Source organism: Phoca vitulina, unplaced genomic scaffold, assembly GCF_004348235.1.
Source record: "Phoca vitulina isolate PV1807 unplaced genomic scaffold, GSC_HSeal_1.0 scaffold99, whole genome shotgun sequence".
NCBI classification, from domain to species: Eukaryota; Metazoa; Chordata; class Mammalia; order Carnivora; family Phocidae; genus Phoca; species Phoca vitulina.
The window spans coordinates 1,819,063-1,846,985 of record NW_022589802.1 but is presented as its reverse complement, the minus strand read 5'-3'; the positions used below and the strand labels follow the sequence as shown (position 1 = coordinate 1,846,985).

General features: G+C 37.5%; 1 protein-coding gene across 2 annotated transcripts in view; it reads right to left on the bottom strand.

Moving 5' to 3' along the window:
* The window catches only part of GABRA3 (gamma-aminobutyric acid type A receptor subunit alpha3), a 352,889-nt gene that overhangs the window by 104,130 nt on the left and 220,836 nt on the right, over positions 1–27,923 (bottom strand). For both annotated transcript variants that reach the window (XM_032397394.1, XM_032397393.1), the window contains exons 4-5: positions 23,095–23,162; positions 4,835–5,055 (exon numbers count right to left, since the gene is read on the bottom strand). In XM_032397394.1, the coding sequence (XP_032253285.1) occupies positions 4,835–5,055; positions 23,095–23,162 (289 nt within the window). The remainder of the gene's footprint in view (positions 1–4,834; positions 5,056–23,094; positions 23,163–27,923) is intronic.

The following is a 27,923-nucleotide window of genomic DNA, read 5'->3' as shown; positions in this document are numbered from 1 at the left end:
CCCTAGTTACATAGCTATGCAATCCTTGGTCAGATTTTTCTAAGAAGCTGACCTTCTGTAGTTTTCCATGGAATCCAGATAAGATTTCCAAGGGTCAAAATAATAATGTTGTAGAATAACACTTCCTGAAAAATTCTACGTATTCTTTTAGACCTTACCTAATTCATACTTTTCATGTGTCTGCAAGACAGGGAGCAGCTATATTATTATCAGAATGAGAAAGTAGATAATTTGTGTCTTGCAAAAGGTCACTAGATGAATAAATTGTGGGGCCATAAATAGAGCCAAGCTTTAATATTTTCAATTTTGAACCTAGGTCTCCCTCCAGACCCACCCTCCTGGATCCAAAGTGAATCTTCTACTATGTAAGGGAACCAATGGCTTTATCATGCTTCTGAACTTCTATGCTTCCTTTATTCTGTACTTCAAAATAAACACAAACACAAGGGCATTCCACATAGTTTCCTATTTTATCAAACTCCACTTTCTTGTCCAATTAAGACTAGAATGAAGGACTCAATGGTCATCATCTTCCCATTCATCTAACTTTATTTTCAGGTGACTAATCCTTTGGTCTGCTTCATCTTCTGTACTCCTCAATCTTCATATTTCATCATTTTTTCCTTTTCATATTTTAACATTCCCATCCTCCCCTCTCCTTTCTTCTCTCTTTTCTACCCCTCCTCCAAAACTCAAAACTATCATTGATCCTTTTTATTATTTACTCTCTCCACTATCCTGTTCTCCTCATTCATTCTCTATTTTTTCTCCTCAGTCTCTATGTGTTGATTTCCTTTCCTGCCCATCACTTTCTCTTCATTTTCTTATAACTTTTTACCCATCCACATCTCATCATCCTCATCCATCCCTCCAACTACCTCATTCCACAATCCCCTCCTGTTTATGTATACTCTGCTTCATTCTTTCAACAATTGTGTACACCCATCTCCTCTTCAAACTCTTTTATGCCCTTTGTTACAAGTATGTCTCCGTTATATTTCTCCACTATGTTCTATTCTCTTCAAATTCTCCTTCATACATTATCTATTCTATCTATCTACCTCTACTCTGTCCTATCCTCCCCATCTCCTTTCCTGTTTTTATCTAACCTCATATCCTTTCATTCAGTGTGAGAAGAGGCATCCCTCTTCCTTTATAAGTAAAACTTTCAAGGTAGTTTTGATACCATCCTGCTTACAGTTTTCTCTGGCAACTTGATGTCAGCAAAACCTCATTTCTACTATATCTGCAATCTTTGTCTCTCTGCTATCTCATAAATAAGTGCCAGTATCTACATTCAAAAAAGCAACTATTTATTTTACCCCTGAATGTACCTATAATATACTCATTGCTTTCATTTTCAAACAAGCTTCCAGAAAGTATTTTCTGTGTTTACTATTTTCACTACTTCTATGCCAACTCCTAAAAACTCACCACTGCACTAAACACTACATTGAAACAGTGTATGTGAAGAACACCAGTGTCTTCCATGTTGCCAAACCCAACACATTTAATTCTCTATATTACTTGATCTCTTTGTAATAACCAACAATGTTGTAAAAATATATAAATAATGATAAAGAGCATGAACTTGCAGCCAAACAGCCAGAGTATGAATGCTAACTCAACCATTTACTACCTAGGTGATCTTAAAATTTTTTCTTACCCACTCTTGTCTCAGTTTCCTCATCTGAAAAGTGGGAATAATAGTACCTATCTCACAGAGTTGTTAGTTTACAAAAGTTAAGTGATAAGAATAGTGCATGGCACATTGTAAATACTATATTGATGTTAACAATTATACTTATGCTATTACTGATATTATTATTAATATTATTATTACTGATCACTGTGAGCTTTTTTGAAACCCTTTACTCCTTTGATATATCAGTCAAAATGGGTCAGGTTAGCATGCAGTAACAAAAAATCCTAAAATCTCAGTGTCCTCAAACAAAAAAGATTTACTTCTCACTCACACCACTTGTCTATCTCAGGTTGTAGGGAGGGGCATTGTCTTCTATGTCATCTTCAACAAGGGGTACAGAATGATAGAGCCAAAGACACCTGGCATAATGCTACTCACTGTGGCCAGGGGAGAGGAACAAGGAAAATTATGTATTATCCTCCCTCAGAAATGATACATGTTATTTCCAGTCACATTTGGTTAGCCAAAGTCATCTATCCAGGCCTAACTTCAAGGTTCTATGGATGTACAATACTACCACATACCCAGAAGGACATAAATTAGAAATACTGAAAGTAAAATTATTGACTATCACACTTAGCTTTCAAGATACTGCACACTAGGGGTTCTACCAACACCTTCCTTACTTTCTCTTCTTGGTCTCCTTCATAGGTTCCTATTTCTCCCCTTCTGCCTTAATGATAATGATGCTACATGATTGGATCCTTGGAATAATTTTCTTCTCACTCTACATACTTTCCTGAAGTGACCACATACATTCACATGGTTATCCCAATATACTAACAATACCAAATTTTATATCTCTAGCTTATATCTGTCTCCTGATCTTTAGATTTGTATATCCAACAGTTATTACACACCTATCCCTAGATAATCTACAATCTTTTAAGGCTTATCTTGCCCAAAATTAACCTTGCAGATTTATCCTATCTAAATCTCTTGTAACTTTTATATAATCTGCCCCAGTTTGTAGCACCATCGCTCACCCATGTGATCTGAGTACTTACTACCTTGACTCCTGTCCCTCCTGTCATTCTAACATTGGCTGTTTTTACTATTTCTTCAGTGTCTCTCCCCTTCTACATCTTAATCCACTGTTCTGAATTAGAACTTTACCACTCTTTGCCCAGACTAAGCTGTCTACTAACCAGTTTCCATAATTCCAGTTTTGTTCCTTTCAAATACATTCTTTACACAGTAACTAGAGTGCCATATATAAAATTAAAAACTGACCACCTCATTCTCTTGCTTCTGTTGAAGGAAACCATTCCATTTCTTGTAACTGCTTACTTGGTTTTCTCTGCCTAGAATATCCTTCCTGTCTACTTTACACCTACAATTATCTTGACTACATTCTACTTACTGAATAGTACAAAAATGAATGCTAATACTTATAATCAGGTGCTCCAACACAAACACACACACACATATACATATGTATGTATACATATATATGTAAATATATAAGATCTGGGAAGAGATCAATGAAACATATATGTTAATTTTATTGACCTTATCTCCAGATTTTTCTTCCCTTCTCTCCACCTTCTTTTCCCCACTTCTATCCGCTTTACTTCTTTTCTCCATCATTCTCTCCTCTATTCTCATTTCTCCTCTAGTTTCTTAGCTCCTCCTCTCTAATTCAAATTTTCTCTTAAGTATCCATTTGCTCTCCATTCCTCTTTGCCTATCTTCTCATCTACCAAATTCTTTTAGGAAAAACATCAATAAATAGCAAATTTAAGGTAATGAAGGACTAGGATATAGGCAAGGACACTTTATGTATTCACCACATATTTCAGTTTCTTTGTACAAAATAACAAAAATTCAAATTTAAAACAGCCACAGAATCTGCACTGAAAGATCACATTTTTTCCATTCAATAATGTTAATTCAGTTACTTAAAATTGATCTCATTAATGTGTGAGGGAGCTTCAGGACACCTGATAGCACAGGAGCTAGCAAAAACATAAAACAAGAACCCAGAAAGTTTTAGTGTTGGGGCAAAGAATACTATGGAACTGGAAATGTTTTTAAAGTCATTCTTTTTGAAGGCAAAATTATACATAATATATATACATATATACATAATTATATATATGTGTGTATATATGTGTGTATACATGTATAGGAATGATATTTATTTATTTTAAATATTTATTTATTTACTTTAGAGTGAGAATATGAGAGGGGGAGGGGCAGAAGGAGAGGAAGAGACAGAATCTCAAGCAGACTCTGCCCTGAGTGTGGAACCCAATGCAGGGTTGAATCTCACAACCCTGAGAGCCTGACCTGAGCCAAAAACAAGAGTTGGATGCTTAACCAACTGAGCCATCCAGGTGCCCCCGTATATAAATGATATTTAAAAGAAACATTCTGGGGCACTTGGGTGGCTCAGTCAGTTAAGCAGCTGCCTTTGTCTCAGGTCATATTCTCAGGGTCCTGGGATTGAGCCCTGTGTCGATCTCCCTGCTCAGTGGGGAGTCTGCTTCTCTGTTTCCCTCTTCCTCTGCCCCTCCCCCTGCTTGTGCATTCTCTCTCTCTCAAAGTCTTTAAAAAATGAAAGAAACATTCTTAGGTTATTTAGAAACCTCACTTACATCAAACTCCTCAGCATTCCCAGGCAATGTGGCATAAAATATGTGTTGCTGTAATTTTGTATATATTATATATAACATTGTATGCTTCAGAAAATATCCATCATTATCTCATTTGATTCTCACAATTCTGCATCATAGGGAAAGTTTGTTGCTGCAGTTAAATAGCTTATTCTGACTGTCACAGTGCTCTGCCTGTGTATATAGCTGTGAGCCTTTGAATTTAAGAGCCTTTGAATATGTATATGCTTATGTGTTAGTCCACATGTGTCTCTGAGTATGCATACATTTATACATCATGAACATATATCTCTGTGTGTCTGAGAATGTTCATATGTTTTGACTATTTATTTGTACATCTATAATATATATGTCTGTGGATGCGTGTACTGGCAAATATGTTAAGAAGTATATACCTATATGTGCATTTCTAATCTGTAAACTTAACAGAACTTTCAATAGACAGCCTAAAACATGCTGTTTTCAAGCCCTACCCTGAGTATACTTTAGATGGGAGGTACCACACTCTGACCTCATTGTGTAGAGGAGGGTTCCATTGTCCACCAGTCTGAGCAGCTTGTTAGGTGTGGTCATGTTATGGGCTACTGATTTCTTGCCATTGTGAAAGAAGGTGTCAGGGGTCCAGATCTTACTAGCCAGGAGATTGTTCAGTGGAAGGATCTTCATGGGTCCATCAAATTTCAGTCTTTCATCATGCCATGTCTGTCGAAAAAATACATCAATGGTGTACTCCTAGGGACAAAAAAGAGGGAACAATGTTTGAACATAGTTCTGGTATGAACCCATAGTGCCCTTAGCAAATATTAATCATTTTGCAATATTTCCTCCAATGCACAGAAGCAGCAGTATATTAATAGTACTTACTGGTGAGTATGGCAAATGATTATGATCGAAAAATAAAGCCATGGTGATCAATAAGTATGAAAATAATATATCTGACAAGAGTTTGCTTAGGAAGGTCACTGCCAACACTGCCCTGCACATCATACAAGCTGACCACAAGACTGCCTTATGAAAAGGCAAGAACTCCCTTCTCTATGCAGTGGCATCTCTAATAAGAACAAACTCCTTACTTTGTCTCCTCTACTAAATGATCCCATATGAACATCAAAGGCCAATATAACAGTCACCATAAAATCAAAACCTTAAATTTTAAAACACATTTCATTTGAGTCTCACAAAAATAATACATCTGATGAGTTTATATTTTATTATTGTCAATAAATAAGAAACTCTTACCTATAAATAAAAACAGACAAATAGAAAAATGGGTAAATAGCATAACAGAAAATTCATAAAATAGATAAAAATTGCTAATAAGCATGCAAAATTTTTTCAAAATTGCTGTTAATCTAAATATAAAGTAAAATAACAATAAATGTTTCAGGTTTTGGTAACAGCTGACTAAATTGTTTGGCTATACCTTCTTGTAGCTATTAATTATAAAATTAAAACATATATAGAGGGGGGAGAAGAAGGGAGAAGAACCTATTTGAAAGCAATATGGTACAACTGTAAGCAGACAAAAACTTCAAGAAAGTTTACCCTTGAAAGAAGCATCGGGTGCTGCCCTAAACCTAGAATTCCTGTAGCAGATACCACAGTTTTACTGGCTCAAGGTGGAAAATAATCTGGAAATTTAGGGGTGGTACTCCTGGAAACAAGACAGTCACAAAAGGGATGGGACCCCAAATCTGCAGATATACTCTGCCCCAAATTTTAGCTGACCATTACACTATACACACATGAGCAAGACTTTGGGACTCTGTTAAAAAAAAATGCAGGCAGAAACCATAGGGAAGTCTTCCACCAAATGACAGATGATAAAACTGTGCTGAGTGATGTTTGTAAGCTTGGCAGAAATCAGAAAATGCATTGGCTTAATATCTCAGAGGATAGACCACAAGGCTGTTCAAAGAGCTGAAAATTCAGGAGAAAGCCCTGGAAGCAAGAGAATCACTGAGAGGGTGAGTCCCCAGATCTGAATGCAAACCTTACCCAAATCTCTTACCACTAAACTACACAAGGCATGGGAGACACTTTTAAGTATCCAGGTAAAATAAAGAAGCAGCCTAAAACCCTGTGGCTTAAAAATCCCTTAATGACTTTTAATCATATGTAAACTGTTTCAATATCCTTCTCTTACCTAGAAAGTACTTCATAAATTGACCCTTATCTTCTTCTCTGAGCTCTTCTTCAACCACTCTTCCCTCTACAAATTAGCCAGTCTGGCTTTTCTCTTTCTCTAGCATACCAAGCACAGTTCTGATTAAAGATTAGAATATTATATACATATCATCTAAACTGGGACATATTTGAGAGTCAGAAGAGTTTTTATCAAAAATTACAACAGGACAACTGGTATAAACCAGGACTGTCCCGGGTAAAAAGGTGGAACTAGACTCCCACATAAAGCCAAGACCCTGAATGGCTCCAACTTCAGCAAAAAGGAGAATTGGATAAAATGAACTAGACAAAACCAGTCTACAACATGAAAATTCAAAAAAGGAAACCTGTCTATCCAAGCATGGATTCTGAATGGAGAGAGGTTTAAGGGAAGCATTTCTACTGAGATTTAGCAACCTTAAATCTAATCTTATATGGGATTGATGTTTAAATACAGAGTATCTTCCTGGTTTTGAGTTTATAAACTGAGAAATTAACATAGGAATTTGCCTCAATGTGGGGATACCTCTATATTGACTTGCAAAAGCAAACACAAAAACACACTGGAAGGACATGACCACAAGTAAGTGCTTGCTGAAAATAAGCTCACAATCCACAATAGAACACCTAAGGAAATGGTCACAAGTGAGAGTCAGCTGATACAACATATAATTGAATTAGACCACTCCAAGAACTTCACATGACAGAAGAATCAAATAGATACTGTAAAGGAACTATAATTAAAATGATAAAGGCATCAAAGGAGGTATTAAGAATATTGAAAATAAAAACTCAATGGATACATTACATACAAGATTACACATCAATGAAGAGAGATTAGTAAACTGGAAATGCATATGAAGAAAAATTGTTCAGTGCACATTTCAGACAGATAAATGATGAAAAAGAACACATATGAAGGAGAGGTATAGTACCAGGAGAATAAAAGGAAAAGGTTCAGCATAATCTAATAAAATTCTAAAGTTAGAGAATAGAGAAAATTGGGGAGAAACAATATTTAACGTACTAATAGATGACAGTTTCTTACAATTGTTGAAATACATGAATCCCTAGCTTTGAGAACCATAATGAGTTGCAATCTCAATATAATAAAATAGATCCAAGCCAACATAGTGGATTGGAAGAATACCAAAGAGATCTTAAAAACAGCAAAATAGAAAAGGCATATTACCTACAAAGAAATAACAATTTCACTGATAGAAGAGTTTGTGAAAACAGTAACAGAAGCCAAAAGAATTCTGTAGCCAACTAGATTATCATTTAAGAGCAAGGTCAAATATAGATAATTTTAGATTAACAAAATAAGATAGTTTCATGGCTGCGTCAATCACAGCATTCAGATCTTATTCAGAAGTACTCATATCAAAGAAACATTCCTTGAACATTCTATCATAAACAGTTAATTCCCCTTTCCTTGTATTATTTTTCTTCATGTATTATTTTGTTAGATTGCACTGACAAAATGTATTTTTATTCGGTTACTATTTCTTTCATTCTACTAGCCTGGAGGCTTCCTGAGAGCAGAGACTTTTTTTTTTTTTGCTGCTATATCTCTAGCACCTGGCATACAGTAGCTGCTCCATAAATGTTCTCTAAATTTTTTTAATGCCACTATAGTTAATATACTGTATTATATTAGTTTCAGGTATACAATATAGTGATTCAACAATTCCATACACCATCCAGTGCTTATCATGATAAGTGCACTCAATCCCCATCACCTATTTCACCCATTCCTCTCCTACCTCCCCTCAGGTAACCATCAGTTTCTTCTCTATAGTTAGGAGCCTGTTTCTTGGTTTGTCTCTCTCTCTTTTTTCCCCTTTGCTCCTTTGTTTTGTTTCTTAAATTCCACATATGCACGAGATCGTATGGTATTTGTCTTTCTCTGACTGACTTATTTTGCTTAGCATTATACTCTCTAGCTCCATCCATGTCATTGTAAAAGGCAAGAGCTCATTCTTTTCTTTGGGTGAATAATATTCCATTGTGTATATATAACACATCTTCTTTATCCATTCATCTATCAATGGACACTTAAGCTGCTTCCATAATTTGGCTACTGTAAATAATGCTGCAATAAACATAGGGGTACATGTATCATTTCAAATTAATATTTTTGCATTTGGGGGGTAAAAACCCAGTAGTGTGATTACTGGATTGCAGAATAGTTCTTTTTTAAATTTTTGAGGAACTTCCATACTGTTTTTCATAGTGGCTTCACCAATTTGCATTCTGACCAACAGTGCAAGAGGGTTCCTTTTTCTCCACATCCTCGCCAACACTGGTTGTTTCTTATGTTTTTTATTATAGCCATTCTGAGAGGTGTGAAGTGATATCTCATTGTAGTTTTGATTTGCATTTCCCTGATATTAAGTGATTAGGAACATCTTTTCATATGTCTGTTGGCCATCTGGATGTCTTCTTTGGAGAAATGTCTGTTCATGTCTTTGGCCCACGTGTTAACTGGATTATTTGTTTTTGGGGGTGTTGAGTTGTATCAGTTCTTTTTTTGTGCCCCCTTTTTATTTTTTTTATTTTTATTTTTTTATCATGTTCAGTTAGCCAGCATATAGTACATCATTAGTTTTTGATGTAGTGTTCACAGATTCATTAGTTCTATATAATACCCAGTGCTCATCACAACACATGCCCTCCTTAATACCCATCACTCGGTTGTATCAGTTCTTTATATATTTTGAATACTAACCCTTTATTGGATATGTCATTTGTGAATACCTTCTCCCATTCAGTAGGTTGCCTTTTACTTTTGTTTGTTGTTTCCTTTGCTGTGGGGAAACTGTATTTTGATGCAGTCCTAATAGTTTATTTTTGCTTTTGTTTCCCTTGCCTCAGGAGACATATCTAGAAAAATGTTGCTATGGCTGGTATCAGAGACATTACTGCCTGAGCCCTCTTCTAGGACTTTTATGGTTTCATGTCTCACATTCAGGTCTTTAATCCATTTTGAATTTATTTTTGTGTGTGGTATAAGAAAGTGGTCCAGTTTCATTCTTTTGCATGTTGCTGTCCAGTTTTCTCAACACTGTTTGTTGAAGAGACTATCTTTCTCCCATTGGATATTCTTGCCTCCTTTGTTGATTAGTTGACCATATAATTGTGGGTTTATTTCTGGGTTTTCTACTCTCTTCTATTGATCTATGTGTCTATTTATGTGCCATTACCATACTGCTTTGATTACTACAGCTTTGTAATGTAACTTGAAATCTGTAATTGTGATACCTCCTATTTTGCTTCTCTTTTTCAAAACTGCTTTGGAAATTTGTGTCTTTGTGGTTCCATATTAATGTTAGGATTGTTTGTTCTAGTTCTGTGAAAAATGTTGTTGGTAGTTTGAGTAGTTTGATAGGGATTGCATTAAATGTGTAGATTGTTTTGGGTAGTATAGCTATTTTAACAATATTTGTTCTTCCAATCTGTGAGCATGGAATGTCTTTCCATTTCTTTGTATTATCTTCAATTTCTTGTATGACTGTTTTATAGTTTTCAGAGCATATGCTTTTCACCCTTTGGTTAGGTTTATTCCTAGGTGTCGTCTTATTTTTGGTGCAATTGTAAATGGGACTGTTTTCTTAATGTTGCTTTCTGCTGTTTCATTATTAATGTATAGAAATATAACAGATTTTTGCACATGGATTTTGTATCCTGTGGCTTTACTGAAATCATTAATCAGTTCTAGTAGGTTTTTGGTGGAATCTTTAGGGTTTTCTACACATAGTATCATGTCATCTGCAAATAGTGAAAGTTTTACTTCTTCATTACTGATTTGGATGCCTTTTATTTCTTTTTGTTGTCTAACTGCTGTGGCTAGGACTCCCAGTACTATATTGAATAAAAGTGGTGAGAGGAGGGCGCCTGGGTGGCTCAGTTGGTTAAGCGACTGCCTTCAGCTCAGGTCATGATCCTGGAGTCCCAGGATCGAGTCCCGCATCGGGCTCCCTGCTCAGCAGGGAGTCTGCTTCTCCCTCTGACCCTCCCCCCTCTCATGCTCTCTCTCTATCTCATTCTCTCTCTCAAATAAATAAATAAAATCTTTAAAAAAAAAAATTAAAAAAAAAAAAGTGGTGAGAGTGGACATCCTTGTCTTATTCCTGACCTTAGGGGAAATGCTCTCAGTATTTCCCCATTGAGGATGATGTTGGCTGTGGGTTTTTCATATGTGGCTTTTATCATGCTGAGGTATGTTCCCTCCAAACCTACTTTGTTGAGGGCTTTTATCCTGAATCAATGTTGTACTTTGTGAAATGCTTTTTCTATGTCTGTTGAAATCATCATGTGGTTTTTATCCTTTCTTTTACTGATGTGATGTATCACATTAATTGATTTGTGAATACTGAACCACCCTGCATGCTGGGAATAAATCCCACTTGATTGTGATGAATAATTTTTTAAAAATATATTTTTGGAATCTGGCTGCTAATATTTTATTTAGGAATTTTGCATCCATATTCATGAGAGATATTGGCCCGTAGTTCTCTTCTTTTTTGGTGTCTGTCTTAATCTGGTTTTGGTATCAGGGTGATACTGGCCTCACAGAATGAATTTGGAGGCTTTCCTTCTATTTTTTGGAAGTGTTTGAGAAGAATAGGTATTAACTCTTATTTAAATGTTTGGTAGAATTCCCCTGTGACACCGTCTAGTCCTGGACTTTTGTCTGCTGGGTTTTGTGACTACTGGTTTAATTTCCTTGTTGATAATCAGTCTGTCCAAATTTTCTATTTCTTCCTGGTTTAGTTTTGGTAGATTAAATATTTCTAGAAATTTATCCATTTCTTCTAGGTTGTCTAATTTGTTGGCATATAGTTTTTCACAATATTATCTTACAATTGTTTGTATTTCTGGGGTGTTGATTATTTCTCCTCCTTCATTTCTGATTTTGAGTACTCTCTCTCTCTCTCTTTGATGAATCTGGCTAGAGGTTCATCAATTTTATTGATCTTTTCAAAGAACCAGTTCCTGGTTTCACTGATCTGTTCAATTTCTTTTCTAGTTTCTATATCATTTATTTCTGCTCTAATATTTATTATTTCACTCCTTCTGCTGGCTTTTGGTTTTGTTTGTTGTTCTGTACCTAGCTCCTTGGTGTGTAATGTTAGGTTGTTTATTTGAGATATTTCTTGCTTCTTGAGGTAGCCCTGTATTGCTATAAACTTCTTTCTTAGGACCACTTTTGCTGTATCTCAAAGGTTTTGGACAATTGTGTTTTCATTTTCATTTGTTTCCATGTACTTTTTAATTTCTTTTTTGATTTCTTGTTTGGCCCATTCATTGTTTAGTAGCATGTTATTTAATCTCCATGAATTTGTGCTTTTTTCCAGATTTTTTCTTGTGGTTGATTTCCAGTTTTATAGCATTGTGGTCAGAAACCATGCATGTTATTACTTTGATCTTTTTGAAATTGTTGTGACTTGTTGTATGGCCTAATATGTGATCTATTCTGGAGACTGTTCCACATGCACTTGAAAAGAATATGTATTCTGCTGTTTTAGGACAGAATGTTCTTAATATATCTGTTAAATACATCTACTCTGGTGTGTCATTCAAGGCCACTGTTTCCTTGTTGATTTTCTGTTTAGATGATCCGTCTATTGATGTAAGTGTGTCAAAAGTCCTTTGACTGATTTTTACAGATATACTTATTTTTACTGCTTTTCTGTTTCCTACTTTTCTTACTCCTACTTACGGTCTTTCTTTTCCTATCAAAGAGTCCCCTGTAGTATTTCTTGTAGGTGTGGCTTACTTGTCATGAACTCCTTTAGTTTTTTGTTTGTCTGAGAAAGTCTTTATCTCTCCTTCTATTCTGAATGATAGCTTTGCTGGATAGAGTATTCTTGGCTGCAGATTTTTCCCTTTCAGCACTTTGAATATATCATGCCACTCCCTTCTAGCCTGTAAAGTTTCTGCTGAAAACTCAGCTGATTTCCTTATTGGGTGTCCTTTGTATGTAACTGTCTTCTTTTCTCTTATAACCTTTAAAATTCTTTCTTTATCATTTTTTTTTTTTTTTGCCAGTTTATTACTATGTGTCTTTGTGTGGACCTCCTTGGGTAGAATTTGTTGGGGGATCACTGTGCCTCCTGAACTAGACATCTGTTTCCCTCTCCAGATTCAGGAAGTTTTCAGCTATTATTTCTTCAAATACATTTTTTGCCCCCCTTCCTCTCTTTTTCTTCTGTGATCCCTATAATATGAATGTGATTATGGTTGATGGAGTCTCTGAGTTCCCTAAATCTATTCTCATTATGCAGTATCTGTCTCTCATCTGTTCAGCTTGATTGCTTTCCATTGTTCTATCCTCCAGGTCACTTATATGATCCTCTGCTTTCTGTAGCCTACTCTGTGTTCCATCTATATTTTTTTTTTTTTTAAGATTTTATTTATTTATTTGAGAGAGAGAATGAGAGAGAGAGAGAGAGAGAGAGCACATGAGAGGGGGGAGGGGCAGAGGGAGAAGCAGACTCCCTGCCGAGCAGGGAGCCCGATGTGGGACTCGATCCCGGGACTCCAGGATCATGACCTGAGCCGAAGGCAGTCGCTCAACCAGCTGAGCCACCCAGGCGCCCTCATCTATATTTTTAATTGCATTTATAAAGTTATTCATCTCTGATATGTTATTTTTTTATCACTTCATTAAGGGTCTCACTGATGTCCTCTACTCTTTTCTCAAGTCAAATGAGTACCTTTATGATCATTGCGTTAAATTCTCTATAAAGCATATTACTTATTTCAGTGTCACTTAGATATCCTGCTGTGATTTTGCTGTGTTCTTTCATTTGGGACAAATTCCTCTGCCTCTTCATTTTGTCTACTTCTCTGTGTCTCTTTCTGTGTGTTAGGAAAGTCAGCTACATCCTTTGCTCTTGAAAGTAGTGGCTTTATGAAGAAGAGTTTCTGTAGTGCCCTGCAGTGTACTATCCCCTGTTCATCAGAACCTGGCACTTCAGGGCAGCCTCCTATGTGTGTTGCTTGCATCCTGTTATTGTATCTGTATAGCTTTCCCTTTCCCCGTCCAGATTTCTTCACTAACTCTGCCTGTTGTGGGCTGTGCTTGCACTCTGTGGTGTGAGACCCAGACAGACTAGCTCTGAGGCAGAGCATGACCATAGGAGGGCTCAGGGGTGGAGTGTTGGTGTTAGTAAAATTTGCACTGAGCTGCTAGTCCTAGAGTGATCCCTCAAATCACTGCAGTAGCCAGGGGTGTGACGTGCAGCAGTGGAGGTAGTTGGGGTACAAAGTGTCTGTGTATGCATCTGCTGGTCGAGGCACACACATGGCATTAACAAAAATTGCACTGAGCCACTAGTTGTAGGCAGGATCCCTAAGCATGGTGGTCACAGGTGCAGCACAGAGAGGCAGAAGCAGGATGGGGCATGTGCAGTGTTAACAAAATTTATACTAAGTCCAGGGCAGAGGCCAGCAGGCTTGGAGTGGACCACTCCTCAGAAAAACTCGTGGGTGGGACACACTGCTAACAGGTTAGGTAGCAAGTGTCTGTGTAGTGCCACATCTCATAGGTGGCTCTGAGTTTATCTGGGAGGATAGGGGAGGAAAATGGCACCTGACAGCTCCTTTGTTCCCAGAGAAGTCCCCCAATACACTCCACAATAGTATAAACAGATCTCCCTCCAGTTGTGCAAGCTGTCACTTCTATGTTGCTTTTGCTCAGTCTGTTGTCTCTTTAAGGGCAGGGACCTGGCTATCACTCACCTTCCCAGCTTACCCAGGGCTGAGTCAGCTGACTTTTAAAGCTCTAGGCTCCAAGTCCTGCCAGTTATACAAACTCATGGAATTCAGTCCCTTTGGTTTTCAAGGCCAGACATTACAGGGATTAATTTTCCCTGTGTGGGCTCCCTTGTGCTTTCTCCTCTCAATGACCACAGTTCCATCTCTTCTGTGGGCAGCTCCCCTCTACTGGTTCTGCCCTTCCTAACCTCTCTGATGCCCTTCTTCTCTACATTTAGTTGTGGAATTTGTTCTGCCAGTCTTTGGATCACTCTCTGGTTTATTGACTTAGATGTGTTATCTAGTTGTAAACATGGGAAAGGGTGAGCTTAGGGTCCTCCTACTCCACCATCTTGCACCCCTCCACCAAAGAGCTTCAGAAAATATAAAATATAAATATTTTTGATAAAGAAATGATTGAATAAATCCTCATGAAAAGAACTATTAAAATAAGTTATTTGTGTAGTTGAAAAATTAAAATAGCAGGAAGATTGAAGAAGGAATAGTGAGCACAACTATTAACCAACATATGGTTAAACTAAACAAATAATGGCTCTCTACAAATAATAATGACTATAAAAACTAGGTGGAATAAATAACTAGAGTAAACCTAATGGAAGGAGGGAGTAGGGATATGTTGGTTAATGCATTATTGTATTACTTGTGAGGAGAGGGGAGATATTAAACTTTAGGTCAAGTATGTATGTTAATGTTTAAAGTAACCACTAAAGAATGTACTAGATATAAATATAAAACTTATAGGGGCGCCTGGGTGGCTCAGTCGTTAAGCGTCTGCCTTCGGCTCAGGTCATGATCCCAGGGTCCTGGGATCGAGCCCCGCATCAGGCTCCGTGCTCGGCGGGGAGCCTGCTTCTCCCTCTCCCACCCCCTCTGCTTGTGTTCCCTCTCTCACTGTGACTCTCTGTCAAATAAATAAAATCTTTAAAAAAATAAATAAATATAAAACTTATAAAATAGAGAAAAACAATTGGGAATATAGAAAATGCTTCAATCTATAGAAGACAAGTAAGAATAAAGCATGGAAAAACATAGGAAAAAGAATATGTGAGATAGTAGAAACAAAATATATTCTAAGGATAAATAAACAGTGTAGCCACATGCTATGTATATACAAGAGTCACACCTAAAGAAACTTAAAAACACAGGTTGAAAGTAAAGTAATAGAAATGTATATATGGTAATAATGTGGTAAAACTATAAAGTACAGACAGAGTGGACTTTAAGACAAACATTTTTCTTTGGGATAAAATATCATTACATTAAAAAATAAAGTATATTCCGTGGAAAAATATCAATTCTAAATTTTTATGTATAAGATAACATGGACTCAAAATACATAAGACAAATTTGAATTACCAGGAGAATGTGACAAGCCCATTGATTCTCAATAAATGAAAGAACAATTAGAACAATTTGCATGATTAAAATATGTGAACAACCCAATTGACAAGAGGACCTAAGGGATATATGGATAGATAGATAGATCTATATATAGATAGGTACATATGTATCTGTATATATATAGGCTTATCCATCTTACACTTAGTAAGACACATTTTTTTGCCAAAAATAAATGATCGTGTGTTAAGTCAGAAAGCAAATCTCAAGAAACAAAAATATTTCGTATCCTTCAAGCCATCTTTTTCAATATGAGGCATTAAATTAGAAACTAATAACAAAATTTTACATGTAAAAATTGAAAACCCCACTATAAAAATTTCAAGAAGCAAAGAAAAACCATAAAGGATATTAGAAAATACTTAGGACTGAACAACAGTGAAAATGTTTATAGAATATGAAATCTTGTAGTGGGACACTCACGTGGTACTTGGAAGGAAACTGATAGCTGTAAAGAAGCCTTAAAGATAGCCTTAAAAAGTAAAAGCTTAAACTAATCTAATCAAGAAACCAGAAGAACCACACAGTACCCCAAATAAAGAAAAAGATAATTGACGCTTGTGGGGAAGAAGTGGCAGGAGCATTTCTGGTCTCTGCCTCTGTTTCCCACTCTCCTTCCACCTCTAACCATCCATGGGCATCCTGGAGCCACCCTGCTGCCTCCACCCCCTCCTACTGCTCACGATGTGTGTGTCAGTCCCCACACTTTGTGCTCCTCCATCTGGGCCACAGATGGTGGAGATCTGATGAGCATCTAATAAAACAAAAGGAATTAAGTATGGATGGATGGGAGGGAGAGTGGGAAGGAGGGATGAAAGAAAAAAAAATGATCCAGACAAATGCAAAAATCAGTGAAACAGAAAACAAAAAATAAATAATACATATGATGAACAAAACCCAAAACAGGTTACTTTGACAACACTAACAATATAGAAAACTTCTGATAAGTTTAATAAAGAAAAAGAGACAAAATAAGGGAGAATAATTGGGGATGGGGTAGGAATACAGATTAAATAAGATGTGCCAAAAATGTTAATTTTTGAACTAGGTGATTGGTACATGAGGTTCTATTAAACTATTTTGTGTGTGTGTGTGTGTCTGTGTGTGTGTGTGTGTGTGTATTATATGTATAATAACTACCATCCTGTAGAGAATAGATTATAGGGTGACAAGAGTAGAGACAGGGAAATCAGTTAGGGGCTTTTTACAATTGGATATGCTAGAGGCAATGGTGGCCTGAACCAGAGCACTAGCAGTTGAGGTAATGAGAAGTGGTTTAAATTGGGAACTCCTATGAACACAGATACAAAGAACCATGAATAAAATAATAAACAAACCAATACATGTATTTAAAAATCATTATCAAGTCTGATTCTTTCAAGGAATGTAAAAGATGACCTAACACTAGAGAAACCTATTAATGTAATTAACTGCATTAATAGATTAAAGGAGAAAAATCATGCAATTGTCTTAATAGGGGACAAAAGAGAAGTTGCAAAATTTCAAATACATTTATAACACATACATACACACCTTAGAAAACTAGTAATAAAATGTAGAGTAGATCTATCTATATTTATTACTGTTCACTGTCATTTGTTTGACCTTTCTAGAAAATCTCGTAGAAACTCCCATGTTATGAGTTCTGCCTTCGTAAATTAAGAGTCAAAACTTAAATTACCAGTTTTTTGGAACTAGAATCAGACTAGAGACCTAAGAAACACCAATCACACAAACATGCACACACACACACACACACACACACACACACACACGCACACGCACACACACATCCCATAGGAAACTTCAGTTCAAAAGTGTCAACATGAGGAAACAGGATCTGCATGGAGTTTCTACTTTTACTGTGGTGGCAGTAGTGCAGATGGTGGCAAAGCCACCTTGTTTTTTAGTGGCCATATTGGCCACTAAACACATAAAATTTAACCTCAAAGATAATCAAGAAAATGCCACTAACATCAATTAGACACCATTTCATACTCATCAGAATGGCAAAAAATAGTGTAATAATAGAAAGTTAGCAAAAGTGCAGAGAAATGGACCTTTCATACACTGCCAGTGGGATTATAAATTGTTACAACCCATCAAGAGAGTAATTTGGTCTTATCTGAAAAAAGTTAAAAATGTACAACCATTACAAATAAAAATTTTTATCTGTAGGTACACACCCTACAGAACCTCAAACACGTTCTCAAGAAGATGTGTACAAGAGTGTTTATTGTTATCAGTGTTTTTAATAGCAAAACAATTAGAAAGAGCCTAAAGGCACGTTGGCAAGAGAATTGAACAAATGTGTAAATAAAAAATATGCATAAACTGAAATAGTCTATAGCAGTTAAAATAAATGAATTAGAGTTAAAAGCATCAAAAAGAATAGCTTCTAATACATAGTTGAAAAAAATAAATTGTAATATAATACACAAGCTATGATCCATAGGCATTGTCATTGCCTCATAGGCAGACCACTCCCCCCTTATTTTGACCATACAGTCCTCCCTTTGCTCTTTGCCTTCTTACCATCACTCTGAATTTTGAAGAATTATAATCCACCTGCCCCTTTCAGTTGCATTTAGTCTTTGAAATAGTCTTATTAGCATTGTTTATGTGTCCTGCCTGTCTATTTCACATAAAAGTAGCCCAGGAGATTACTGGTCATGGACTCCTAAGCAAAACCCCATAGACATGGACTCCTTCCTTTATTGCATCTGGGAATATGGTATCCTATAGAATAAGAGGAAACTGACAGCCCAGGAGGCTTTCAAAACAGACAAAGGCTCCCCTTCATTCTGTACCTCAGACTACCAGTAAGTGAGGGCTTGAAATGAACATAGCCACTTTTTCTAGTGTTAGGCAGGAAATAAGTACAACAATCTCAAGCTCACTGCCACCAGGAAAGAGGTCCCTGTGCTACTTTCTTTTTAATATATACCATTTTTTTTTTCCTTTATGATCTTTGGATACTCTGGTAACTTTGCATTATTTTCACAAGCAGTAGTCAGACCAAAATGTATGCCATCTGTTATAAAGAATCATGATTATAATATCTTTTATGAATTCATATTTCCCAAGCTTCTGTTTTCTTTCTTTTTTCATTAGGCTATATGATTATTTCTCTTATTGTATTACTACTTGCCTCATAACCTGGCTGTCCACTGTATACCCTAGGAAGTTTCTCTGTTGACAAGCGGCAGCTGGCACTTGTTACCTAGCAGGTATCTAAACAGTTAAAGTATCCCTGGGAAGAGAGTGAAGTTGACAATACCTAGAATTGGCATTTTAAGTTTCCCAGTTGTTCTCGTTCTGATTCTACTAACATTACTGCTCTTTGTCCTCCTTATTTTCCCACTAGCTTTATCAGTACATTCAGATAGATATTCATTAAATACATAATCCAGGACCCTGGGTCCCTGAACCTGTGGTACGTCAAAATCTGGGGCCTTAGGATAAGAGTTAGAAGTTTTTATAGAAGGTGCTTCGGACCAGGAGAGCATCCAAAGTTTTTCTCAGCTGTTAGCTTTCTTTTTTTCCTTATAGAGGTATGATTGTCAACTAAAAATTGTTTATATTTAGGTTGTACAATGTGATTTGTAAAGGTGTATAATTGATCATTTAATATATGTATACATTGTGAAATGATTACCACAATCAAATTAACACCTCTATCACCTCATATGGTCACCTATGTGTGTGTGTGTGTGTGTGTGTGTGTGTGTGTGTGTGTGTGGTAAGAACACTTAAGATCTACTCTCTTAGAAAATATCAACTGTCTCCTTTCTACCTTCCTTTCCAATCACTGATCATATGCATAGCTTTCCATTTTTAAGCCAGTATCCCATTTCTCTGCATTCTGATTCAAAGGATCTTGGGAGAAGAGGGAAAATTTCCGCTTGCCAACAGCCATTGCTCACTGGTGAGGAATGGACATAACCAATTTGAGAGAGAAATGGCAATGAAACTGCATTTTCACTAAATCTTTTGCAGCCTTCCCCTCACTGCCACCTACACCATCTTTCCATACATGGATTGAGAAAATGGTGTAAATTCTTCTAAACGTAGAAAGTCATAGACGGTCATATGGCCTTAGATAATTCAAATTGGGATCATATCCCTTGTTCTGTTTTTCTCCCGGGAGAGCATAGGTACAGGATTGGTATTACTGAGGAGCAGCATGTTTGGTTTCTTTTTGACCATCAAGCTTTCATTTGTAACACAAGACTTTCATTTGTAATGACTATAAAATTCCCATTGTAATCGGTTTCCAATTTATATCTATAGTCTTTAATAAATTTTCTTTCTCTGACTTTTCCCTTAGAAACATCTACTACTGTTTGCTTTCACCTCTTTGCCCAATTACCTATTGTCACAGCTCTTTACATTCATAAATGGCAAAGCCACCCAAACTAGTAGCCCAAAGCTTGGAGTCATCAATCATTGACTCACTAGTCTTGCTATTCCACAGTGTCTCCTAAAGAAAGCTACTTTTACTCTTTGTCTGCACGGCTTGCTATTAATGTTTCATATCATTTCAATAAACACTTAACAAAGGACCTGTATCATGTCCTATGCTAGGTGCTAGAGATACAGAAATATTCCAGACATGTTCTCTACCTTTGAAGGACTTTCAGTCAAGCGGAGAAACACAGTCATAATTTTCCCCTCAAAATTTAATTTGAGACATCTCATTTATTCTTGCATTTAACAAATAGTTGAGAGTCTACCAAGTGTCAAACATTGATAAGATATTGGTGATATGAAGATTAACAAAACAAGTATGGCCCTTTATGGAGCTTTTTATCAAACTCAGCATCTATGTCTGTGGAGGTCAGTGTTTAGTAAGGAGTACAATGGCTGCAAAGGGTTATGGGTGACACTGGTTCAATGCTCAAACTGGCACCACAGTTTTTCCTCTTTGTGAACAAGAAACTTGTCCCTATATCCTTACGAAAGTATTCTGGACCAAGATTCCTTTTGGCTGGAAGTGAGTCAAGAACCCAGCCAGCTCTAACTTTCATCTACTCGCCCAAGCAGTCTGTAGTCTCAGGAGAGCCTGGGTGATTGTTTCAGCTAGTTGCTAAAGTCAGACAACTTTCTGATGTTTCACCCAAAAAGTCATCCCTGACCTAGGGTCAATTGCCACAGTATACTAAGTACAGGAAGAAGAAATTTTTTAAAACACCATTAATGTGTTTCCCAGCCAGAGTGATCATAGCTATTCTACCTTGTAACAAGATGGAAGTGCAGCTAAAAATAACCTGAAATTTATCTGATCAAAGTCTGCCCTCCCTATCAGGAAAGCTATTCTGTTGCTTCTACTTAATCCTGAGGGAGAAAAACAAACAAGTAGAATATGAAACTTGAAGAGATACAAAATTTGGATTGTTTGAAATGTCTCCAGGGCCTCTGCATACCCATGTGTGCCTACTTGGGTGGGGAAGGAACTGGTTTGGGTAGAGGCTACACGTGTGTTTCCACAGTATTCCTGGATTTAGGTATCTGCACATGTGTGTTCATGAAGTGCCTGGGATAGCATGTGGATTATTTTTATTAAGTATGTATTTTCTTGTACACATGTATATTTGTCTGAATGTACTTGTGGATGTTGGTGCATAAGTGAGAGTAAATGAGAGTGTGTGAGTGTAAATGTGTGTGTTCAAAGAGTAGCTTCAGTGGCTTTCTTGTAAAAATCCTAATCCATCATTAGTTCCCAGAAATACAAAGAGAGAGCTGCATATCTCTGGTGAATCTGGTTATATCCAGTGGCCTATAAGCTCTCTGAACATAGGGATTTCTAGAGCCCCTTAATGCAGAGTTGGGCTTCTAAGGAGTACTTGTTGAATGACCAACTGGCAATAGTTTTAACACATGCCTGGATCTAAAGCTATGGGTGTTAGTAGTCAACAGGTTGAGAGAGAGTAATCTAGACCTACAGGCCTTCCTGATGCCCCTGTGAGAGACCCGTCTCCTCCACCCCTCATACATCAAACATGCCCCTTACTGAGCTTTCCCTATGTGTCAAGTATTCTATTAAGTGCCAGGGAAGCCATGAAGACTTGGTACTTGTCCTTAAGGAGTATACAGGGAGTCTGTTATATCTCTGTATCCTCTTTGTTCCACACTTGAAAAACAAAGTTCAGGCCTGGCCTCACAACCACTCATGACTCCCTCTGCTGAAAACTAGCCTACTTTTCCAACTGACTTACAGACCTTGCCTGACTGAAGAGCCATGTAAAGTCAACATACCTAAACCAACTCTCAGCCTCCAGTCTTTTTCCCCTTGTAGTCCACCCTGTACAGACTGCTAGGTCATTCTAAATCATTCTAAAACAACACTTGCATATTTTTACTGCCCTCTTCAAATCCACTCAATCATTCTATGTTACCTACAGACAAACTCTATCACATCCCTATATAATTGTTTATATTTACCCAACAGGTCTAAAGAAAACTTGTCTCCTGCTAAGTAGTAGTGCCACTGAAGATACACAGAAAAAAATCTAAGTAGTGATCATGGACATTTCATATTTTTTTTGGATATTTCATACTGTTTAAACATTTTTTTCTGATTTTAAGATTTTTATTTTCCATACAAAGTCACTCATTCAACAAAAATTCTTTGAGCATCTATTAACTGCCAGGCATATTGAGCATATAATAACTTCTTTGTTTCCTTACATGATAATTATTCAATCAAATATCTGATAGGGTAGGTATTGATCAGATGGTCCATTAGGATGGGGTCTCCTGCCTCAACTCTCCACTACATTCTTTGCTTTGGCAGCAAGGGATAATGGAAGGAGAAGGAGAAGTCCTTGAAGATGGCTCATGAGTCTCCCCTTACTGGTTCTGCTGTGCCCTGCTCTATTCCTTGATTCTCTCTGAAGCTTTCCCCTGCACACATCTGTAGAAGGATCAGTTTCCAAAAGTGGCTTTGACCCTTTCTCCAAATATTTTACATCACCATGGTCAGTCCATTACCCCAACGAATGGAGCCTGTCTGCAAGGAACAGACTTCTTGGATGACACCACAGGCTGCTTGACTCTCCGAGAGTCCCCACCACAATGCTCTCCTCCCATAACCTAACTCTGCTAATATGTGTGCAGTGTTGACAAAATGTGAAGAGAGAAGTCAGGGAAAGTTTAATTGAGGATAGGGATATAGGTTTAATTTTGAAAGGTGTGTTGTGGAAAGAGGGGAAGGATATTACCGATGAGCATATATGTTTTATATGTGAATAGGTTGGGAGAGCAGGGAAAAAGATGAATTTGGCCAAATGTAGGATGGTGAGGGTAGGGAATTCATACGAGACAAGGCTTCTCCCTAGAAAGGAGCTACAAACTCCAATTTATTTTCCTTGATCTGTTGCATCATCTTTCACTTTTCCCTTTGCAGGAACTATAACTTACCATGTCAGTGTCTGAGACGGGGCCAAAACTGGTCACATAGATGTCCGTCTTCACTTCAGTCACTGCATCTAGGCCAAAGAAAGTAGAAAAGCAGAGTGTCATGAAAGTCAGTTCCCTTACCTCAGAGAGAGTCCAGTGCAGTACTCCAAATGACAGCTAACTTGCTACATCTGAAAAAGGATACTTGACATAGTGATAGGAAAACCTCTCAAAAACTTCTCACCTATAATATTTGTTTAGAGAACATGCTAGGTACAGGTACAAAGTTTATCCCTTTAGATATCATTGAAAATGACAACAGACTCCCCAAACTCTAAAATTTAAGAAGAGCCCTGAGAGATCACTGATATTCATATGTGCTAGACACTCACACCAGGATTACCCTTACCTGTGGTAGGTTACAAATGTTCTAATATCCAACTTTAATACTTCCAGAAACATGGAATGATTGCCCTCCCACTCCCCTGCCCACTTAACATAGGGAGAGGCCATGTGACTAGTTTTGGTTGTGGGAGGAAGTTATATGTGTCCCTTTCTGGCTGGAACAATTAATGTCCAATTCAAGACCCTTCCTGCCATGGTCATCATAGAAACATGTTATTATAGAGCTACCATAAGACTGAACCAGGCTGGAATAATGAGCCAACACATGAAGGACAACTGTCCTGAAATGTTTCCTGGATCAACAACAGACTTTGCATGAATGAGAAATATACTTTCATTGGGTTAAGTGACTGAGAGTTGAAGATGACTGATATCACCTGATACATTCTCTTTGCATTTATTTTTCTTTATTGTACTATCTATTTACTTGTCTGTCTCCCCTACCTTACCCAAAAGCTCCTGTATGGCAGTGTCCCTGTTTTGTTATCCCCGTATTCTCAGTACATTGAAAAGGAGTCTGTTACTCAGATGGTACTCACTGAACATTTTTGGTATGGATAGATGAATCTCATCACATATTTGCCAAGTTGGAAACTGATACCCAGAGAAGTGAAGTTATTTCATTGCTAAGTTTCTCTTTTCCTGCTTCAGTCAGCCCTGTTTACCCCTGTGTGGGTCAGACTAGGCCACACATTCCAGCATACCTCAAATAGAACACAGGGCAGCCTATTCCAGCCTAGCAAATACTTCATCATTATATTAAATTCAAATAAATCCCACTTCAGTCCAGCATACCAAACCCCAGTAGAGTACACCAGTAGCACAGCCAATACCAATAAGGTCCACATGAGATTTGATGTATATTTATATATATCTACATATCTACAAACACTACATTTTAAGAATAATAATAATAATCAGCACTATAGTCAATTCATCAAAACACACACCTTACTCCCAGGCTTAATCAGCAAATAACATGTCTTTCAAATTAGGGCTGTGTTTTATTTATTTTTAAAGATTTATTTATTTATTTTTGAGTGAGAGAGAATGTACATGAGCAGGGGGCTAGGGGCAAAGGGAGAGGGAGAGAGAATCCCAAGGAGACTCCGCACTGAGCGTGGAGTTCCATGCAGAGACTGCCCTTGCAGGGCTTGCTCTTGCCAGGCTTGATCTTGTGGGGCTCAATCTTGCAGGGCTCAATCTCACAACTCTGAAATCACATCCTGAGCCAAAACCAAGAATCAGTTGCTTAACAGACTATGTCACCCTGGTGCCCTTAGAGCTGTGTCTTAAGTAGTTTGGCTTTTATCTAGAGTATAGGCTTCCCTCAGAGGCATTTCTATACTTGAAGGAGAAGAGATAACACTTCAGGACCCAGAACATGCCTCCTGAAGACTTGTCCCCTCAGATACACTCCCAGGTTCATTGACTAGAGAAGTATTGTCCTACCTTCCAGTACATAAAACAAATTTAACTAAGTAATGGAAGAGACCACAATTACATTTGAATCGAGTATTCTAGGCAGGACATAGTTAGATACAGAACAACTTTCTAAACCAATATAATTGTAAAATTGTAAGATAGTTAAACAGACTAAAAACAGATTACCCAGACCACAGAAAAAAAAAAAAGGAGAAAAAATACTGGTGGTAAAGTTAAATTGCAGGAGACCACCCAGGGGAAAGTGGTCACTGTAGGGAGAAAGGGAAATGGCTATAACAAAGAGTCTTGGGCTAAGATGGCAAGGCTTGGGTTCTGGATCTCTGCCCCTGACTTTCTGAATAACTTGAACAAGACTGTTTTACTTTTAGTTGCTCTCTTGTACGATGAGAGTATGGGACCATACAAATTCTGAATTTTTTCTTTGTACTAACTAGGAACCCTGACTGTAAAGCCAAACAAAAAGCATCTGACTAAAGGTGCCCAATAGTAGCAAGAAGCAAGCTGCCTGAGGAATGTAGGAGGTTTTATGGAAATTTGATGTTCCTCCTCTCTCTCAACTATTCATTTTCACTTAAAAGGTACCCCTTGATTGCTAAGAAGGAAACAGTGGGGAGAAGCTGCTTTCCCAATTAATTAGGGCTCACCCAAGCTTCAGAAATTTCCCTGGCTTTGCAGCAGGGAAAGAGAATTGGGAAGTTTGGTCTAGTACACTGGTGTAAAATAAAAGGGAGGGAGAGTAAAGAAGGAGGGAAGAAAGAAAGAGGAGAGGAGATAATTAGAAAAGGATTGAAGGAAAAGGCAAGAAAGGATAAATGGGTAAAATACAAATAGATAAAAGTCACCCAGAAATCTAAGGTCTTGGGTCCGAGACACAGAAGAGAGTGTCCACTCACTACTCCAGCTTCTCTGTGTGAAAGAATGATTAGGAATTTGCTCTTTCATTTAACTCAATGAAAAGACCAGTGAATTAGACTAGAATTGGTGAGGGCTACAATTCACAGTCCAGGCCCAGTTCACAGTCTTCTCAGGAGAGACAAATGTGAGACATGAATTAATGGAGAGATAAAAGGGCCTCACCCCCCCCCCCCCGTGTTTAACAACTGTTTTCAGATTCTTGGTGCTTTATTTGATTTGGGGATCCAATTTCCTTCCAATGTTACCCTTTGAAACCAAAGGTGAACAGAATTATGTTTTCCTTTTGCAAATTTACCATGATATTGGAAGTGCTTGAAAGCTCCTGTCTTTACATGAACACACATGACCTTGGCCCTCAGTTGTACTCCCACTGGTGGGGAACTCATCAACCAGTCCCCATGTCATTTCTGCTTACTTTCATCTGAAAGAGTAAAGGTAAGCCAATCAGCAAGTGATCACTGTGTTTATATTGAATATGTTGCTCATAACAAACTGTATTTTCTGGTTTGACTTCAAATAGATTCCCAAGAAATCATGAATTTTCTCCTTTGAGCAGAAACCAGAGTAGGTTCCCCAACTCTCTAGCTGTTCCACCTTAGCACACAAATAAACACTGGTCTTGGGACATGTGGGTGGCTCAGCTGGTTAAGCATCCAACTCTTGATTTCATCTCAGGTCATGATCTCAGGGTCATGGGATCAAACCCCACATCAGGCTCCGTGCTCAACACAGAGTCTGCTTGAGATTCTCGCTCTCCCTCTTCTCCTGCCTCTGCTCATGCTCTCTTTCTCTCAAATAAATAAATAAAATCTTAAAAAAAAAAACATTGGTCTTAGCACTGCCCTTTGGACTCACACAACAAAGTTTGCTTCTTAATCTTTTGAGATTTAAAGATCTTCAGAGATTGAAAGAAAGGGATAGTGGTACCCCTAAATTTGCTCTTCTTGTTTCTTTCCATACTAAATATCCTGACTTCCTTTGACTATGTCTCCTCTCCCTTTGACGTGGTTTTACACATCCTCACTATCCCTCATTCACTTTCCTCTGGCTCAAGTCTGATTTTTTTTTCTTTTTTTACTGATACTGAAATGTTTTATGGTGAAAGTTTGTCACAATTCCATTAGAGACAAGCTCATAAGATGAATGCTATGAACAAAAGCCACTTACCCCCTTTTCTCATTAGAGGCCACAATGGACTCTTCAATTTTTTCTGATGACAATCTTCCTAATAACAGTGTGGCTTTGAGGACTGGAATCTTGGCTAGAAGGACAAAACCTTAACTTTATTTTCTTACTTCCAGATCACTGGGAATTTTGGAGAACAAACATTTATTGTTGTACACACTTTTCATCTTGAAGATGGACTGAACTGGTGGAAATGAGCTCCCATGTGACTGTCTTGGTTGGTCAGCCATATGAACTCAGGGAGTAGGCTACAATGACTTGTGGACAGGCTTTCACAGATCTGAGAGGTGGTGTGCTCTCTTCTTATGTTAATAGCCTTTCCATTTGTCTTTGACAACCTTTGGGGACTAAGATACTGTAAGTTCTCAGCGACTCCACCCCCCAATAGTATTAATTACAGATAAGCTCTCTAGAAGAGTAACAAACAGGTGATTTAGGGGAGCAGAAATTAGAAGAGTCTGTGTTAGCTCTAATCTAATCTCTGCAATTGACTGACACCCTCTTTTGCAGACTGTCTGGGCAAGGCTCACAGCTTTTGACATTTGGTAGGTTAGATGTCTAGCACTGTGTTTATGCTACTCCACCTAGTGTCAGGTACCTGGAATGTATAGCAAATATATTTTTTTTCTTTTTTTTTAATTTAAGTTCCACTAGCCAAGGTATAGTAGTACATCATCAGTTTTTGATATAATGTTCAATGATTCATTAGTTGAGCAAATATATTTTTAATTGAGGTAAAATTGGTATGTAACATATTAGTTTCAGGTGTACAACATAATAATTTGATATCTGTATACCCTACAAAGTGATCACCACAATAAGTCTAGTTACCATCCATCACAATACAATTGACCCCCTTCACCCTTTTCTCTCACCCCACAGTTCCTTTCCCCTCTGAT